The sequence below is a fragment of the Lathamus discolor genome, chromosome 4, assembly GCF_037157495.1.
Source record: "Lathamus discolor isolate bLatDis1 chromosome 4, bLatDis1.hap1, whole genome shotgun sequence".
Lineage (NCBI taxonomy): Eukaryota > Metazoa > Chordata > Aves > Psittaciformes > Psittacidae > Lathamus > Lathamus discolor.
Window position 1 is genome coordinate 108,262,842 of NC_088887.1, and position 21,038 is coordinate 108,283,879.

Below are 21,038 nucleotides of genomic sequence, written 5' to 3' on the forward strand. Positions count from 1 at the left end.
AAAAGAGGAGAGGAAAACCATATACCCTTTAGAATCTAATTGCATATTCATTAGTTAAATGACAATGGCATGTATGTAAATATAAGAATAAGCATGCCTGAAAGTTGTTTCTTTAGCCAACAGAGTAACCCATATTCATGAATCAAAAGCGTAACTGTAGAATTGTGAAATCCATGCATAGTGGGTACAAATCTGTTCTAAAAGTCTCAAACAAGATCCTGTAGTTGCTGTCTGATGAGCTTGTAGATTGGTGCATGGATTGGTGTTACATATGGATTGAAACACAATAGTTTCAAAAGCTCCGTCCTGTAACAATGACTGAGTAGCAGAGTATCTATGACACTTGATGCCCTCACCTAAGTAGGGAACACAGATACAGGTTCACATTGCTGGCACAAAAATGAACCTGTCACATACACACAAAATCACTTGTAACACTTTACTTTCTATCCCAGTTATTTCCCTCTGTCCTGGCTCAGCTGTGGTAAACCCCAGGGAGTAGAGCAAAAGCTTGCATGACGACTGCAAGCCTGTATCCCATATTTGTTAATACAGACTTTGATAAACATCACTAACAGTCTGTGTTGCACGTTTTCAAGAGTGGCGGTTTTCTCTTGCTTTAAAAATGTTTTGTGAAGATAATAACTACTCAGCTACCTCATTTCTGTCTGCAAACTGGATACTTGTTTTCTCATCAGAATCACAGGGTATCTTGTCCTAATTTTCAGTCACAAAGTTTTTATAAATTTAGACAATAGAGGTTGTATGTTCAAATAAAAATATTTGAGTGATGCATTACAAAACCTACTACATTTGAATAACAAATTATGTGCAGGGTCATTTGATTATCTTGCTTGAAAAGGAAGTTTGAATTGGCCTAAGCAACCTATCTAGTCCAGAAAACTACATGTTACAGCAGCCATAAAGATTCTGATGAAATTTTAGCACCCCTCCCTTGTTGCTTTCTGGTCTACAATTAAAATACAAAATAGCTGGGTAAGGAAATGAAATCCTGATGGTTAGAGACATCTCTGCTCTTCAAAATCTCTCTCTTGTACTTACCTTTTTTGTTACTAAATATGAAAAAAGAAAAAAAAGAAAAGGATAAGGAAGTTCTTCCAGCTATTAGAAATCCCTTGCAGAAAAAGCCTACTTCTGTGATGAGACTAATAAAAAATCAGTACTGAAAAAGATCTGGGAATACATGTGTGTGTTCACATGCATTCTGACACCAACAGAATTTATTAAACTAAATTTTAAAGATTTTTTTTCTGAATTGAGGAAATAAATATAGGAGAAATAAAATACAAAAGTCCCACAACTTTCAGATAAGTTTTTGAATCTAGTGATCAATGCACTTGTAAAATTGATGGCATTATATTTTGGTATCCATTTTGAAGAGTGACAAAGGATTTTGTCATTTGGCACAGGTCTTAAGTAAGTAAAGGTAAGCCCTAAATATCTGTAATTTTAATCCTAGGTCTCTATCTGGGAAACTAGGGGCCCATATTAGATCACATAATTCCTATACAGTGGGAAGGAAAACCTAAACAAAGACTAGAATCTGAAATACCTGTCACACTGTGCCTCACCATGCTCATCCTGCTGAGATGTAGAAACCTGGAAAATGATACTAAACTTGTTCTTCCCATAAATTACTCAGAGTGGCAGAGAGGAGCTTCCATCTTCTCCTAAAAATCTCCTGAGAACAAAAATCCATGACCTTGTTTTAAGATCGGGAGGGGAGAAATCATGAGCATGGCTTGTAACACCTTCCAGATGCAACTCTTGAAAAAGGAAGTAACGATGGGGTTTCTGCCTTTTGCTTAAGAGGCCTTGACAAAAAGCATGAGACAGAGGTTCAACTGCCTCCTCTGCCATCTCCATGGAGACTGTTTCAGCCACTAGACTATCAGGTGAACTTGGTAAATCTTATTTCTTCTCTCCAGTTAAATCTGCCCATTAGCAAAGCTTCAGCAAAGGTATTAAGGACCCATCTTTGCATAGCCAACAGTCACATGAAATGCAGAATGCAACAAAATTAAATAAATCATACTGTCTTGCCCACCACTGTTTTCCTGCTTACGATTATGTCAAAATATCACTAATTTAGATTAAATTCTCCAGGCAAGGCAACTGTTTCTGAATGTGGAGTGGTGGTTGGGGTTTGGGTGGTTTTTTGGTTTAGTTTTTGGGTTTGGTTTTGTTTTTGGGGGGGGGGGGGTGGAGGGGAAGGGCAGTGGTTGGCAGGGGTTGGTGGAGTATTTTGCCTTTTGTTTTGCTTTGGTTTTTTAAAAATAATTGTTAGCCTTTCCACATATTAGGGGGAAAATATGCCTATACTGTAGAAAACACAGTGTGTTTATGTAATTAAAACTATTTCATAATATCTACACATAACTGGGCTGGATTACCATTCTGAATTTCCTAACTTTTTTTTCCTAACTTTTTGAATTTCCTAACTTTTCCTAACTTTTTAATTTCCTAACTTTTCCTAACTTTGTTCAACTTTGCAATCTCAGCATCTTTTAAAAATGCTTTTTTGGGGTAAGTAATCTGAAATACATGGGATTAAATATAAATTTTCATAATTTTCTAATATATAGCCTTAACACCTTTAGAAGCTGGACATTTACCACCAACTTACATTAATACTGCAAACATCGAAGTAAATGTCATGATTTACTGCAAAGAAAATTACCTACTGTGCAGTAGTGAGCATGCACATGCAAACTGTAGTACAGATGAAAAAGCTATAGCTTTGAAGTCAGAAATAATGATAGCTTATAAAACCCAGGTTTTAATTCCCCACTTAAAGCTCTGGGGATAAAGTCAAGTCATACAGAACAAAAGGCTTCTGCATACAAGATCTTTGCTTTGTTATATTAGTTAATCTGAAACATAAAGTCGCCCCTCTTTAACAGAAGTCACCAGGAATTAGTCATAGAATACTGAAGACACTTTGAAAGGTTATCATTGAGAAGTCAAGCTCTATTGGTGAAATTCATCTGTCAAAAGCAAACATCTGCTTCTAAGAGAGTCACCTGAACTTTCTCTACCACAGTTGAGAGGAGAAAGGATCTTTTAGGGTGCAATTAATCTAATTTGTTGTAAACACTTCCCTTGATCATTCCACTCCACTAAATACAGAGTGAGCCTTAAAGTCACCAGCTTATAGATGTAGCCACTATAGAGAGCCATAATCAAGAAGGAGGAATCATAGTCTGCGTTTATCAAATAAGGACACAGGGGTTTGGACACTTTTGACAATTTGGACTTCAATTTCTCTGTTTCAGTTCATTAACTGTGTAGCAGACACAATAAATTTTACATCACTTCTGTTGTAAAGATAAAAGTCACAAAAACCTGCAAAATTAGTAACAACTGCTTTAGAGTGGCAGAACCACTGAGAAGCTCAGTGGTAAGTAGTAACTCACAATCTGCACGGAATATAAAATAGTATGCAGCAAATAATGCCAGACACAGAATTATAGGTTTTGCCTACCCCAACCTGCAAATGAAAAAAGGCCCAGTGGGAAATAACATATGCAACGATGTAAATAAAATGTGCATCAGAGTGACTACATGTGAAAGAATCTAATTATGGCTTCAGACCTCAATTCTGGCACATTTGAACTATGGGAAGTTTTCTTAGAATGGGGGCTTCCATCTGTAAGAAATATTTCATCAAATAATCAGAAAAAGTTTTTTAAATGTATTTGGTTTTATTTATTTAATGGGAGTGTAAAAAAATAGAAATGTACACTCTGATTTTCCTCCTTAAAGATAATGAAAAAAAAAAAAAAGAAAAAAAAGAGGAAGGTCAGGTTTTAGGAAGACAGACAATCATTCAATGTTGAATTTGCAGTTTTCATCTGACCTGATACTGGTATCTAGATGAAACTAACTTCAGAAGTCTGAAGGTCTAATGACGAAGTCAGAGCTACTCACCTTAGGCTCTCTTTCTAAAACAGAACTAGAAATAGAAAGCTCCAGAGAAGTGATTAAACTGAAAAAGCTTGAAAGACTGCTTAGTGTTAGTCATTTGAAGCTTACCTTATCTAGCTTGCCTAAATTCTTGAGGTTCCTAATTCTCTCCACTGATTATCAGTGGGTGTTTGGGCTGACAACTTCAGTGTTAAGCATTAACTTTTATATGCCTAAATTAGGGTGCGTTAATTCCATCCTAGATTTGCACATGCAGATACGGTAACTGTGAATTACGTTCAGTAGTATGCACATTACAATTATACCACTGCACTTAAATGAAACTTTATTAAAACTGGTGGATACAACCCTTTATTTAAGAAAGCTGCTACAAAGAGATAATCTTTTTAAGAAGCAGTCGCAGTCTCAAAGGCACATGTCACTGCCCAAAATAACACGTGAGATCCCTCTCTGATCTGTCTTGAGGAGGTCAGCAGCACACTGCTTTAGCACTAGTGAACCAGAGTGAGAATGCTGAAGCCTAACACCTAAACAATTAAAGGTGAACAAAATAGAGGATAACAACTGTAAGGGTACAAGTGATCAGTAGGAACATTATGTCATTCTTCCATTAGGTTGTTTCCAGCTCATGAGGTGTTAGTTTATAATGAATCTTTACCACTAAGGCCCTTAGTGCACAATTCCTGTTTCTAAGCCTATTGTATCTTATCACATTTCTGATACATTTCAGTCCTCCAGGTAATTCCAGTTCTCTGGAAAGATATTTCAGTTTTCTTTTGCTTGACAATGATTTTCTTCATATAGAGTTGGCAATATGGAAACTTTCAGCCCTAGATAGATTCCCTGTGTTCTACTATATTTCTTTAAAACAAGAAATTTAACAGAAACACAACTGAAGCATTTTGCATTTGTTTAGAAGTATTTTATACTCATATGGCAGTCACAGCTTGTACTCTCTATACCCAAAAGCCATAGCAGTCAGCATGTATTTAAACCAAACGCACCAAAACTCAGTGCTGTTGATGTGGTGCTAATGCAACCATTCCCAGAATTAGCTGGGTGATTATGAGAGATAAATTTAAGTAGTATTTTCAGTCTATATATTTAAAAGTGTAATGCTTTTGTAATAAGAAAGTCTAAATATAAGAAAAAATACTCAGAAGCTGTATGTGCTACTTATTTTTTTCAGATTACCCCTAAACAGAGTAAAGTAAAAATTAACTGAAGAAAAAAAGCTGTTTTGCAGCTTTACTGCAATGCATGAAATATTGGAATAATTTTGATCAACCTAATAGCCAAGTTAAATAAGAACCTTACAAACCCACTCCATACAACAAACAGATAATTGCTTGTAGCCACTGCAAGATTGGGCTAAAGGACTAGCCATATTAGTAAGTACACATAAGAAAAAAACCATAGGAAATAGTACTTATTCAGTACAGGTCAATGATTTGCCCCTTCTCTGTAACTCAGGAATTTTGAGTTCACTTTAATCTAGTGTAATTGAGCTAACCAGCTCTTACATTAAAAAGTAATGATTAAGTTAAATTTCTTGCAGACATTCTGTACCTAAAACAAACATGCAGTATGCCTCTGGCAAAGAAGGATACTAATTATAGGATTGACTCATAAGATGAAAGGCTGTACAAGTTACTACTAGAAACAAAAGTATGGTAAACTGGTTTGAAAAACCATATTGAAATTCCCATATGTTGCAGTTAAGATGAGAATTTCGTTTTCTAACTGCACTTAACAGCATGAAGAAACAAAACTAAAATGTGCTTCCAAACTGCTTATTCACATTTTAGATGAATAAACCAAAAGTGAATACTGCAATTGAAACTTCATCATTCTATACACTAAGGAATTTTTTAACCTAATGAAGAAGTGAGATCTCTACAGTGAATTTTTACTACACAAAACCATGCAAAAGTAAGTCTTTTGTTCACACTCAGGTTTCTTTTGTTATATAAAACATGCTCTTAAAATGGTTATTTAAGGATTTATTACATTGTCAGGCAATGAGCCCCTAATTTCACTCTTAATGCAACAATTCATTCCCTGATTTAAAAGGAATCATAAAGGAAACACATCACTAAGGCTGCAGACATCTGTGGGGAAGGATATGCATGTTCAAAAGTTGTTCTGTATTTCAAACTGAAGCTTTCACTGGGATTAGCAAATAGGGTTGTCAGCAGTGGGTTAGAACAAAGATATGAAATCTGCCCTATATGTTACTGTGTACTGATTCAATATAACCTACACCTTCTAAATGCCAGATGGGCACCACTTACGTAAACTCCTATTAACAGTTGCATGAACTTGTGATGTGAATTCATAAAATAAATGACTTTTTCTTTTTTTAAAGCGACAAATTAAATTTCCATTTTAATCTCAATCTATATTTTCCATCACATGGTAGCAAGCAAAAAATCATGCATTTTCAAAAAGATTTACATTGGAATACTGTTTTCTCTCCAAAATACACTAGTACATACTTTTGTGGGTAAAGACAGATTACAAATAATTTATGTGATTCTCATGCTGAAATTAGAAAGCCAATGCCTTTCAGTGCCATTCAGCTTGGTCAAATATCACCCCACCTCAAACCATCTACTTGAATCTTTACTGGATTATGATCATACAATTTTATATATTAAAATTTCAGGTACTATAATCAAAGTACTGAAAAAAACACCACCATTCTTAATTTATTCTATGATTTCCATTGGTATGATGGAAGCCATTTAAATTACATCTGCTCAGTCTGAAAAATAATTTAATATTTCTGTTGCTAACAGCTGTCTAAGTAGGGACTAAGCAGCTAACACTAATTTTCTAGATGTTACATTAGATGACTTTAATTTAAAGTTGCAAACTTCTAGTCTTCAAATTTTCAATCCCCTTCCCCCCCCCCCCCCCCAAAAAAAAAAAAAAAAAAACAACAAACAAGGACTTTCAAGAGGTCCAGATGTTACCATTTGTTTTACATTATTTCTTTTTCTGGAGATTGACAAGTGTGTAGACACTTATGCTACAACCTTTTCAGGAAGTACACTAATATAGTTCCTTGCTCACTACGAGATCACTTGTTTTCGCAATATCAGAAAATTCCTTGTCTGAGGTCTCTGTTACCCTGCCAGCATGGATTGAAATTAGTCATCAGGATCAACAGGATTTTTTTAAAAGGGGTAAGTGACATCAGCATTGCGTATACTGTGCTCACTTAGGAAACCAAACTGAAGACAAAACGATTCTAATCTTATCATGTATCTTAAGAGGTTTGCAATAACACCTACATTTACAATACTGAAATTATTTTTAGCAGCCACAAATGACAATTGTCATGCCTATGGGCCACTCGCAACATTTAGCAAGCTTCAAATATGCAATGCTTAGTTAAAAAAAATTGAAGTCTAATTCTCTGTTCTCGGAAACCTGACCTTCAGTGGTCAGCAAGGAAAAACGAGCTTCCCCCCTGAGAACACTAAACTGTCACAAAGGAAAACTCTTCCACAGATCCAGAGACTAGTATGATGCAAATGTTAAAGAAATAAGCCACATGCTCAATTATAACCACCAAACCCTCTGATATGTATTCTGTCAACAAACCCAATTCAGCTCGATGCAGATAAATCTATAACTTAAGTGACAGGGATGTGGAATGACAGGAAATGTTTGACTTTCAGCAAGAAAGCACTTCCTATTGATAGCCTCTTACAACCTTAGGAATGTCTGTGAGGGTCAATCAACAGAAAGGTGGGACACAAACCCACCAGCTCTGGAAGAGGAAACCTTATAGCAACATCCCATCTGTGTTACATCACAAGCTTGCACAAAGTAACAGCATGAAAGAACTAGAAAGGGTTGTTCTGGTTTGGTATTTTTTGCTGTGTTGGCACCTTCATTTGTCAGCTAGCAACTGAAGTAGTAGTCTTCATGAGTCAGAATACATCAGAGAGACCATAAACTATGAATCCTTAAAAAGTACAAATGCCTTAATTGGCATGTTAAGATAAAATGAGTATGCTACCTCCTTATTTATCACTTAGTAGCAACACCAGCATTTTGCATAAAATTTAAATAAAGAGTATTATTTTAAGACCCACATAAAAACCCTAATGTTTACTTTTGCCAGGAAAAAGTGAGGTTACAAAATGGATGGTTTTTGCTATCAGTGTATCAGTTTGGGCTTCCTTCTTCCATTAAGCATCACCTCAATCAGACAGATTTCACATGCAAAAAACTCTTCACTATGGAACATCCCATTTATATTTTGATCCAGAAGAAAGTTTCACAATCCATCACACAGCCTTAATTATGACAACATGTGTGAAATCAACCTAAGAAACCACATTTTGCCAAAAGAAAAATTGCATACTGTAATTACCATATGTAATAAAGGGGAAGATTTAACAGTTTAACAATTTCCTTGAAAAATGACACATAGAAAGAGGGGATTCAAAACACATCCTTCTGTAGAGCTTCCAGAATGAAATACTACCAAGAAAAATTTATTAAATCCAAATTTTGTTTGGCTTTGCACTGTTACTGCAAAGTCTGTGTTAATGAACCATACATTGGATCTTGCATATGCCACAGAAATATTTATTAGTATCTCAGGGACACTTTATGTTTTTACAGCTACTCAGAAAATCTTTTCAGTTAAGAAGTACAAACACAGTTGCAGTCAAGGAAACTAAAAAAGACAATAGTTCTTCTGAATGAAATGGTAAAATACCCACACCAGTTAATACAGCAGAAAAGTTTTTTTAATGACTCTTTAGTGCAGGTTCATTCCCTGATGTAGAGGATTAGTCGTTGTAGTGCATGAAGCAGTGCATTAGATCTTTTCAGTTCAAGAAATCTTATTTTAGAATGTATTCCTTATGCTACATTTAAATTTACAACTACCAAGTTTCATCCTGTTACTTATAAGCCAGTTTCTGGAAAACTGTGGTTACTTTTCTTCCTGTTGATCATCCTTTTTATTGGAGGAGGCTGGGGAGATGGTAGAAAAACAACAAACAAGCAAACAAACAAAAAAAAAGAACCACCAAAACCCAAAACCCAACAAAATGAAACACAGAGGTAGACTTTTTGTCTCTTTATGTTTTTCTTCCTGTTTTGATATGCACTGATTTTTGCTAAACTTTGCAGAGCCTTTACAGAGCCATATTCATCTTTGTAAATTTCAATTGGATGCTATCAGCAGACCTCCTCTAGGATTCGCTGGTCAGCCTCAATGCATCTAATAATACAAAGGTTGTGAGAAGCTAGACAGGTCTGCCCATTACTTGGGATTAAGGAGCAAAATAATTGAAATAGAAAGTCTGATCCAGTCACCTGTACTTCACACAAACAAAGCAGGAAGTAAGGAGGAAAGTTCAGTTGATTAGTCATATAATAATTTAAATGGAAATTTGCTAATTGCTTAAGCTTTACTTCAATGCAACTCAAATTCATAGAACGGTTTGGGTTGGAAGGGACCTTAAACTCTTAATTATTTGAAAAAAAATTCTACTCAATTAAAGAATGGTCTATTGTTATATTTTCATCAGCGTATTGAAACAACATAGACAGCAGATATGCTTTTCCCTTCTTTTTCAAAAGCTCCAAGTATTAAAATTGGAATTTATTATTTAAACATCACCATGGTTGCAGTCAGAATGGAAGAACTGTGAACGATGTAATTATCTTAAGATACCTAGAATAATTAAGCTATACTCAGACTTCTTAACCTGATAAGGCATGAAACTAAGATTACAACTAGGTACAGACCCCGCAGTGCTAAGCTTTGTACCGTGTAGGCAGCATACACAATGCTGGAAACCTACCTGTGATGGGAACATACTTGTGATGTGAGAATCAAAGAGTAAAGACAAGAAGCCAACACATTGTTAGCTGTTAGTCAACATGACAAGGAAAAAAAAGTTATCAAGAAAAGTTTGTACACTTCAGGGTACAAAGAATTTCATAGGTGACTCCTTAAATTCCATTTCTATTACCTCTTTTATTGACTGTGATAATGAGGACTGTAATCTCCAATTAGGAACATCGTGCCCAGTCTGTGCATATACATTTACTTCCAGGGCAGTCAGGGGAAAGTAGGTGAACCACAATCATTTTGGCCCAATCTAAAAATGTAATGCATCCAAGCCACCTGGCCTCACAGTCAGTGGAATACCCTGGGAGACCACAGTCTGTGAATGCTTGTAGGTACCTTGGGCTTTTAAGTGTTTACAGTTAGGTAGTTCTCAAGCAGGACAATTAGTGATGCAGTACAGGAACCAGGATTCTGGGCCTATTTGGATATTTAAGGCCTACCTACTTCTAAATACTTGACAAGGCTAACACCAATTATACGAAGCATACTTCTAAAGCTTTTATTACTAGCCAAGTTCTTTTAGTTTGTAGCTTGAACTGAATTACTAGAAACTCACTTCCTGAAATAAAATTTCACTGTGTAAAGAAATCTGTTAGATTTGAGCTAACAAGCACAAAATAAGTCACCCTATTCACTGTCACTATAAAAGCTTCAATGAAGATCAGGAAACATCAGTCATTAGAATTGCTGAAGTTGTTCAAGTTGCTGTCTTTTTACTATGGACTCAAATGAGAAATCTTTCATAATACAGCAGACATGCCATACTAAGTACTTCAGTTCATCAGAACTGCTCTCACACCTACAGTTTTGCAGCACTAAGCTTGCACATAATTGAAATCTTTCTGATAAAACATTTTCCTCTGCAAAAAACAAAACTTCATGGAAAAAAATATTTAATGATAGTGCAAGAAAGTTGACAAAAGTCTGACAGTTTAGAATGACTGGAAGCCCCAAGTGCTTTGGCTTCCAAATCTTGGTTCCTTTGGCTTACCATATCCTTGGTAAAGTATCTGCCTACACAGAAATTTTTGGGTTTGTAATTTGTACCTCCTTGCAATATCATTTCAACAATTTTAAGCTAAATTTTCTAATTTTCTTCTATTGAAAATCTCTCCCTCTCCACTCCCCCCCCCCCCCCCCCGCCCCGTTTTAGTGCACTCTGTGCCTTTTTTTTTTTTATAGGAGAAAGAGTAGTAGTATATATTTAGTGATAATAAGCTACATAATGAAGTACTTCTACAGAAACAGGCACAGAAATGAGGTACAAACAACAGGAGGTAGTGAAAGTAAGCTGGGAATGCATATGCAAAAAACCCTCTCTGAGCTAGGCAAAGAGAAAGTTATGGAACATAATTGAACTATGCAATGAATTTAAACTTCTTCTCCATTAAGTAATGTTTCAGAACTATCTTAACTAATTTCAGTGGCAACATCTCTGTTATTAAAAGAAAGAAAATCTGCCCCCTTTGCAACTTTTTGTTTTAGGAGGGGAGCCCAGCATGTGATGCAAATTCAGAATAAGAAGAAATGGAACTGTTTGACTCTAAATTATACATTCCCACTTTCTGACCCACTTTCCCCAGTGGGTCAGAAGCATCAAAATTACCAAGAACAAGGAACTGAAAACATTTAGGTTTTCTAGGTTAACTCTTTGATCTACAATGAGTGAAAGAAGTAAAATTGCAATAAACTTTATAAGACATGAATAGCAATTTTCATCTCTCTGAAACACCTAGTCAAATTTGTTTCAGACTTCCTGAAGATAAGTTACTCTACCATCAGGTCACATATGGAAAATATCAGACTGACTTACTATATTTCAGTTACAAGATAATGGAAAACTAATGTTTCTATAATAAAGCAGTACTGATATTTATAAGCTATTGATGCTATTAACTGTACTTAAATTAGTTGGCACTCCTCATGATTGTGAAATGAAAGGTTTGTACAGTATGCCAGATGCTTTCTATCAGTGTCCAGCATGGCCAAGAGGATTATGAGAGATGTTATGATGTAACCCCAAATCAGGCAAAATACTGAAATAAGATGGACATACATGTTGGAAGAGAACCAAATAATTAAAAATGTTTTCACATGCTATATATTTTCAGTGGCCAGTTGCTACATATGCAGCCTACTTTCAAACGCTGGTTTGCATTAGCAATACAAAGTTTACTGTATAAAGCAACCAAATAAAAATTACAGAAACACTCAATAGCTGGAAAAACGTTAACTGGAGTCAGACAGCTTTCAAATCACAAAATTCTGTAAACAGAAGGAAGAAAGTGATACGAGTAAATAAAAATTCCACTATATAAACAGAGGAACTAATGTGGAATTGAATGCCATCCAAAAATTACTCTCAAGTTAAAAGGCTGTATTTACGTTTAATGAAATAATGTATAAAACTCCAGCAAAGCTGAGACAGTGGGAGATTTTTTCTTTTACTACTAGAAAAAGTATTTTACAGAATGCATATGTAGCAAACAAGCCCCCAGACCCCCTTTACTTTCAATCATGCATTTTGTCACCCTACAATATTCTTCTGCAGACTGTAATTTCTAGCTTTTTATCTTTTGTTCTGAAGTACAGTCCTTGCATACCCCAAATACCAATTACACTCACATGAAAGTTTACAAAATCACACATCCTAATCTTGTAAACATAAATAGGTACATTTATACCAAATCTCTCTGCTCCTCCACTAGCTACTTTTAACACCAGGAAGAAGGAAATACCACCAGATTTCATCCCTTAAATAGCACCTTTCATTAGGGAAACGACACACTTTGTAGATTTAAAGACTGAGGCTCAACTGCAGTTTAGAACAATTACATTTGATTCTCAGAAAAACAATTCTGTAAACATACAGAAGCAAACTAATAATAATAATAAAAAGTAATCTACAGAAGGAAACTGGGGAGCTTTGCAACAATCTCATTGGAGGCAGTCAAAGTGCTGTAGAAAGAAATTCCTTAAAGCAGGTAAGATATGGATGCCTGTCATGAAAATGCAATGTTTCCACTATGATCTGTTGTATGTATTTTCTCTCAACAAGCTGCAGCCTTTACTCTTACTTCTCATCTCTGTAAAAAAATCTTTATTTTCTAGTTTCAGATATTTGAAACCACCACTACTGAAATCAGTATCTCAAAACATGGTTCATGGCAAAAAAAAGTAGCAATTTTAGACTCAAGTGCAAGTTTATTTCAAAGACATATGATGTTACAATGAAACCATAGATATTTCCACTGCTGTGACTTACTCCACAAACATTTCTGCTTCAGTGAAGCAAAGAATCTGTTTATTTCCTGGAACATGTAGAGGCTTGGTTCCCAAGCTCCACGCCGAATGGTATCCTGCCCCTATCCTGTCTCCACTCAGCTTCCCATGTTTCTTTATGTCATGAAGACAAGCTGGAGAAGGAAGAATGAGTTGGGCTGGTTGTACTGTGCAAAATATTATTATTTTAGAGTGCAGATAATGGGGAAAAAAAAAAGTAAAAAAGTGGTTTTTGGTGGGTTTTTTTGTGGGTTTTTTTTTTTTTTTTCTTTTTTTAAAGGCAAAGTTGTTCTTTTGATGGTGATTTGGCTGTAAAATGCTCCTGGCACATGGGCATTCATTTCCTCTCTTCCTTGACTCCTACAATTTAACTGTTTGTACAGCCAAATTCTAGACCGAATTTGCACATTTCCCCTCTTGGGGAACACCATGGACTGTAGATCGGTCCAGACTGGACCAGTAGTGCCAGACTGATAGGAACTACTTTTTTAATGCAGCTTGAAAAAGTTAAATATCACAAGTTCTTCTGCTTAGTAAAAGTCTATTCAGAGGCTAAAGAATTCTGGAGATTCTGATACTGTTCTTGTATTTTGAACTGAAAAATACAACAGGAAAAACTTGAGGGAATAGATGTCATAGCCAAGCTGATAAAATAATTCTGTTGCTTTAGTTTTAAACTGCCAACTTCTTATGACCAAAAGAAGATAAGGAGTATGGTTTCTAATGTCTGTTTATTTGCTAAGACAGACTAGCTGAAAGCATAATGCTTGCTCAAAGAAAGCAATGATATCTTTGGAAGATCTAATTCTTACTCTAGCCTTTCCCACATCTGTTCTTCACTTGTGCCACCACAAGTCTTTTGGGGTTAACAAACTCATTAGATTTAAAAATAACCTGAGAAGGAGAGTTATTTTAGTTCTTTTTACATCACGTATAAATTCACATTCTATTTTACTGAGGAGTTTCATTAACAATTTAAACATAACCATTAGGGCAGCACAACACTGGCCTGAGCAGACAAGTGGGTGAACTTTACAAGCCTAAATTTGTGCTGAGAAAACAGAATCATTGAACCCTATCTAAGTCACTGTTCCTTTGCTGAACAGATACCAGTTTGGGACACTCTATTCAGAAATCACATCTTTGATTGATAGAGTTTCCACTCTAGTTCCCAATTCTAAGGACTCCTTTACTATAATTCAGTTTAGGGGAAAAAAAAAAAAAAAAATCTTCAGGTGAGAAAAAAATATCTTCAGTTTACAAAGCGAACATAAATAGTAACTTTGAAACCATGCTTTCATTTCTGATCATTTCATTTTTGATTTCTGATTTTAGATGCTGATGCTATATATAGGATTGGTATTTACAGTTTATTTACTTGAACTAAGCAAATTAAAATATAACTATATCATTGTGTATTTAATTTTCTGACATCCTAAAGACACACATAAGTCATTGTGTCCCCTTTAAAGTTTACACAAAGGTGATAGCAATTCTCCTTGCCTCTAATACTCTCTTTACTTGTTCATTATAGAATCCTTTCAACTTTGCCTCTAGCAATTCACAAACTCATTTTTTTCATGAGTAAATATTTAAACCAGATCTGTTTTAAAATGTCTACAGAAAAGAAGAAGATAAAAGCAAGTATTTAGATTTATAGCTAACTGGGTAATAATCAACCGCTACTAGTGCTGAAAGAACTTGATCCATGTCTCAGCTTTTACATGAGTCCAGGTAGGGGGCTGTGAGCCTTTGTGCACTTATAGTAATGCTCTTAAGCAAACAAAAGATTGCCACACACCTCACAGGACAATTAATTCATTGAAACAGGACATTTAAACTTTTCCTTTTCATCTGTAATGTAAGAGCTGCACTAATATTTGACTTTCTGTTTCACAGTGAAAAGAAAGGAGGACAAGAAAGGCAGAGAATTAGAACAGTCATCTGATCATTGAGAACTTGCCCCATGCACCTAACGATCTGTCTCCATTTAACTTGTAGTCTTAAGCATCTTAACTATCAAAATATATTGATCACTGAAATAAACAGCAAACATTTTTCAGCATGAGGTGCAAAAAGCTTGCTTTCACACATCATTTATAATTCTTTATAGAATCATGTTTTGACTTCATCTTAAAACTGCGGTATTTCCACTGGTGTGATACGAAACCTCAAACAGAACCAATACACAAATTCCAAACAAAAGACTTCTAAAAACTACAGTGACATATGGTAATTGTACCTCATGGGAGTATTTCCATTATTTAAGATTGTAATGGTTGGTGACACACAAAATAGTTTTCTCCAGGGGGTTGTCTGTTGCCCACTTAAAATTAGTGGTAGCTTCCTAAGGGTTCAAGTTAGGATTCAAGCTTAGGCTCAATTACAAATGCCATATTACTATGAACTGAGCCATTCTGAGATATTTCAGAAGATTTATAAATCATTTTTTCATCATCTTTAAAAAAACAAACAGACAAACAAAAATATCCCCCAAAAAAACCCAAATTGGTGATTTTTGAAAAGATGGAAACAAACAAAGCAAAAAGCTAAGGGAGGTAATTTCTTTCTCCCTGTCTGAGTGGTGCCCGAAAGAGGAATTCATGTTTGAATAGCATGTTTTCTTAGAAGGAAACAGACAAAAGGAAAAACTGCATAAAATGAACATATGAGATCAGAATAACATTCTTACACTTCACATTTCACTATTGTAAATAAAAAGAGAGTAAAAACAAATGAAGGGGATAATAATTTCATCAACTGGAGAGACTAAAAAAAAAAATGTATGTATTAAATTGTTTGTCTGGGTTCAAACTCTGTCTAGAAATACCTTCTGCAACTTATCGAACTTGAAGTGATTTGCTAGAGTATGTCGAAATCAGCAGTTCATTCTTGGCATCAAATGCCACAGTATCTGCTATGAAGAACATAATATCTTAAAAATGTTTACAGAAAGTGTGTTTTCTCAGTACAAAAATAGTTGAAAAAGTTTCAATTTACTTTCTAGGTTTATGTTATACATGGCCAGATGTTACTGCTGCAGGCATTTTAAGTTATTCTTTATATAGTAATCTATGTTGCAATCTTTAATGAAATTTAAATTATTCAGATTCAGAGATATATAATGAAATTCTCTCCAACCATAAGAGAAATAGACAGGAAGCCACATTTATAAAAACTTTTGACTATTAAAGACACTGTCTGAAAATCTGGGTTTATAAGTTCATTCACCAAAAAGCACTAAAACTAAAATGGAACTAAAAAAAGGAAGTTTGAAAAATTACTATCTAAGTAGTATATGAAATGCTGAAGAATTCTTAATACAATATATAGACTGACTTATGATTCTAAATCACAATAGCGTGTACTTGGTTATCTTTTACTTCAGCACAATTCAAAAAAGAAAGGCTGTTTATAAGAAACTGTATCTTTAATAAAGTAGCATGAAGTATTTCAGGAACTTGACAATTCATTCTTTCTATAAAAGAATTGTTTCGGTTTGGAACAGGGGAAAAAAACCCTCCCAAAACATAACTTCACAGTTACATAAACAAACAAGTAAACCCAAGGTTTTCCACAAGAGCATATTGTATCAGTTTTATTTTTTGTATTCTAAACTAGAGAGCAATATATGCAACAAGAATAATTCACTCCTTTTATTGATTAAAATCTTGACGGGATGTAGATGGTCAACAGTCTTGGAAGAAGTAGTAAAAGGCTTATGCTGCAGAATGAAGAGATTCTAATCCTCTCATTGGCCAAAACCAGAGACACTGACATTTCCTTCTTAATGTATATAGCATTATAAAGATATTTATCTACGTTGTTCTCTCTCGTTGTAACTTTGGTACTAAAGTTATTTCTAAAGGTATCAACAGATCACCATTTTTGGGTTTCAGGAAAGCATTAATACTCACACTCAGGCCTACCTGATAACAGGCACAGGGTCTAGGAAGACTGCCTATCTTTTGGCATTAAAACAAACCAGAAACTAAAATTAATATGACAACATCAGAAGTGGAGTCAAGACTCCCTAAACACATGGTATGACAGGAATGTCTATCCTCAAGTGAGTGGTTATATGATGGAACTTTGCCATGACAGTGCTGGACGTGCTGAAATGTGTTAACAAAACTATTTACTTAGAAAATAATAAGCCTCTAAAAGAATTCTTCATAACTATGGCTGTCGTCTTTTTTGCCAAGCTTTTGAGCTAAACCAGAAAACATTCTAAAGCATAAAGGTCCCATTCCAACAGCAGGAAAACAGCACTTACAGTGAGGCTCATAGGGAGGAGGAGGATCACCACAAGGAACACATTCCATATCTTGAAAGCCTCCGAGCTTAGTCTTCCTATAAAATCTAGAAGATAAATGAATAAAATAAAAAAAAAATTAATCAAACCCAGTTATTTTTCCTCACAAAATTAATCAGGTGTTTTAACAAGATCCTCCGTAACTGCAAACTTTTGTCAATCTGTGTCCCAGAGCAAATGATCAGGAAATAGAAGAAAATAAAAGTAAACCAAACTACAGTAGATATTAGTAAAACAGCAGTAGATCTAAAGACAACTGAGAAAAAATTGTACATCTGTTAGTCCAAATGCATAGTCACTATAAACTTATATTCACATAAGAAATAAACAGTTCTGGAGACTTCAGACTGAAATCAATATTCCATGTTCTGCATACATCACAACAGATAAGACAAGTATAATGCAGGCTTATTTACACATTTTTAAAAAGAAAAGTGAACTGATTAATCTATGTAATGCTCCTAAAAGAAACAAGATTTTGCAAGGTAGTTATCACTACTAACAGTATATAATGGATCAGATGCCAGTGCTTTCCAGCTAAAATCCCCAAGATACATTTTTCCTTCTCTGAGTTAAACTCATAAATTGCTCCACTTATGTACTTGCACAGAAAGGTATCACCTCCCCAGTAAAGTTTAACATGCTGTGTGACAAAACCTTCAGAAAATAAGATTATTCTGTTTGTTTTGTAGAACAGTAAATACGGTTTTTCAGAACTATGTTTCAGTAAGCCAGTAATCCCTCTCTGACTCTTGCTGCTCCTCTAGGAAGATCTTCACCACCAACTAAAATCACAACATGCATGGGCTATAAATGCAAATTAACAAAGTGACCACATGAGTCCCAATCTACATTATCCAATTCTCCACTTTGTTTCTATATTCTCACTTAAATGCAGACTTCAAAAATCCTAGATAGCAGCATTTCTAGGTATGAAAAAATTGATACTGTGAACAGAAGTATCAATCAGATGGTTCAGGTAAGTAATAGCAATGGGAGGCTACAAGCAGTAACATGTGAACAATAAAATGAAACTGTAAAGCAAGCAATCTAGCCAACTACTAATTTCTAAAGAAATTAATACAAAAACATAACAAACAAACAAAAAAGGCTCTCATAATCAAGGAGACATTTTCTTGTAAAGACCCTGCAAGAACTTTATGTTTGAGTTCATGTTTGAAGAGCTTACTGACTGCAGTGATGCTTAGGCAGCATCTAAACTGATGGACAGGTGTGAGTAGTGGTATGTTCTACAGTTCTGTTCCCCAAAACATCCAGACCAGGTAATGTGACTCCTAGCCATGACTCCCTCCCTCCTCATGTTTCCAACTTTACTGCCAGTAAAAGTAGGTTGTGGAAATAGCTGTCATTTTAACACATAGTCAACACACGTATCTAGAATACATTCTAGAGCAGAACAGTGAGAAGCATTCTCAGGTCCCCCCTAAATGCATGTTTTATTTTGGCTTTTTTTTTTTTCATTCTTTTCTTGTCTTTCTAAAAATTAGCCTATATTGTTTACAGCACAAGAAAAATCTCCCTACTGACAGCCAAATAAGCCCTATAATACATAGCTATTAATATGCAATAACAGCATAAATCAATCCACCATGTGGCTTCAGGTAGTATCAAAAGTGGTTGTGAATAGCATATCTAACACCTCGGGTTGCACCTTCTTATACCATGACTTACACCAATATGTTACCAAAGCTTTACTAAGTGTTTCTAAATGAAAAGACCTTCTGGCTTGAGGGGAATAACTGTAGGAGCATCAACAGTGCTCAGGCATTTGATAGCTGGTATTTAAAAAAAAAAAAAAAAAAAAAGAAGTATCTAAAAATAAACACAATCAAATAGCTGAGATTTATGTAGGAAACGTATGAACTTCAAAGCATCTCTGAAATACATACCCTGAAATACAAAGGCTGTTACAGTTCCAAATCAGTTCTCATTACCTACTCCTATGAATTAAACCAATCCATAGTTCAAAACTATCAGAAATGCCTTTTAACAAATTCATGGCAGATATTCTTTCAGATGCATTCATGATTCTGAGGTAGGATCATGCTCTGTGAATTTACCAACATGCTGAAGGAAATTCAGCGCATAAACCATAGCCACTACTTTTGACCTAAGAAAAAAGAATTAGCATGAGAATTATGAGGCGTTTTCCTAAGGAGGGGTAAGAAAGGCAAGCAAATGATGTGATCAGTCTTCAAGAAGATAACTGTGCATGTTTCCAAACAGTTCTTTATAACAATGAAGTATTTCACCAGCAACACTCAATATTTTCAAGTATTTTGCTCATGCACTGTATAGACAGTACTCTTATAGATCAAGTAGGTAATTATCAAACCACTTTTATAGATGAGATATTTTAAACTGCAATTCTGAAATTATGTGCTCAGATCTTACAGTAAATTGTTGGCAAGGCCAAGATTAGAACTGAGGGCCTTCTTAAATACATGAAGGATACAAACATTTATCTTGGAAACATGAACAAGCAAATGTTAATGCAAATTAGTTTTGAATTTATTCAAGTCTCATCTTCAGAAACAGACTTACCCTGGTAAACAGTCTCCACATAGTGCATTGCTGGTGGCAGAACAGTTGGACTTCTGAAACCGGTTAACTAATGCACAATCCAGACAAGGCTTGCACTTCTGAAAGCCCCAGTCTTCCTTGAATCTGTTTGGCCTGCATGTCATGCACTGTGCATCCTCCCCATATCCAAAGCCGCATTCCTGTAGGGATTAACAAGCAGTAGCAAGCTATTCAGTCACTGAAAGCGTGAACAACAAGAGAATGCTGGAATAAAATGAAGACCTAGTGTAATTATTACAGAGAGTAGGTCTTTCTAGAGACAAAAGCCATCCTTTCAGCAAGTTCAAATGTGTCTTCCACTGCTAATAATCTCCCTTACTTCTATAAGTAATACTTAGTCATCCACTTTATTCATGAAACCACTGTGTATTTGAATGATAAAAGGCTTCAAGGACTCCCACAGTTTCATTATTACTAGCTTATGGTAGAATTATTGAGCTGTCTGTTTTTTAATTAGGTCAGTCATGTGAAAGTGCAGAAACTGGGACAAGTGAAGTATAAAGGCACTTACTCAGTTACAAAAACAGCAAAGAAGCACTTTGATATTAAGGTTCATAGCTAAGGTGAACAAAGTTAATTGCCAAAGAGAGTGCACTGATCTTCAAAGGCTTAGCATTTCTGTTACCAAATAAAACAGAGCTGGTTAATGACCATCAGTAAGGCATGAAACGTTGCTTAGCCACTAAGAATTTCAGAAACTCAGTCCACTCCAGTTCTAACAGTTCTCAAACTGTTGGAAGCAAGTTTAATAGTTCTGCAGATCACAGAGAGGCATAATATTTTACTATACAAGGAATATAATTACAGTTGGTTGTTCATCCCCAGTTTAGCTGTTTAAAGTAATCATTACCATTCATTTGCAAAAGGACAACTAATACAACTGACAGGCTGCAAAGAGAAAAACTTCACCCAACATGTGGGGACTGAATTCCAGAAACTGATAATGAAGAATTTTCAATCTATTTGATTTTTATGTCACCATTTCTTAGAGTTACCAAGTTA

The 21,038-nt window shown here is 35.2% G+C and overlaps 1 protein-coding gene across 4 annotated transcripts in view; it reads right to left on the minus strand.

Annotated features, from left to right (window-relative positions):
• The window catches only part of TNFRSF19 (TNF receptor superfamily member 19), a 63,889-nt gene that overhangs the window by 18,412 nt on the left and 24,439 nt on the right, over positions 1-21,038 (minus strand). For all 4 annotated transcript variants that reach the window (XM_065675866.1, XM_065675868.1, XM_065675869.1 and 1 more), the window contains 2 exons: positions 19,998-20,176; positions 17,394-17,479 (listed from right to left, as the gene is read on the minus strand). In XM_065675866.1, coding sequence (XP_065531938.1) covers positions 17,394-17,479; positions 19,998-20,176 — 265 coding nt within the window. The remainder of the gene's footprint in view (positions 1-17,393; positions 17,480-19,997; positions 20,177-21,038) is intronic.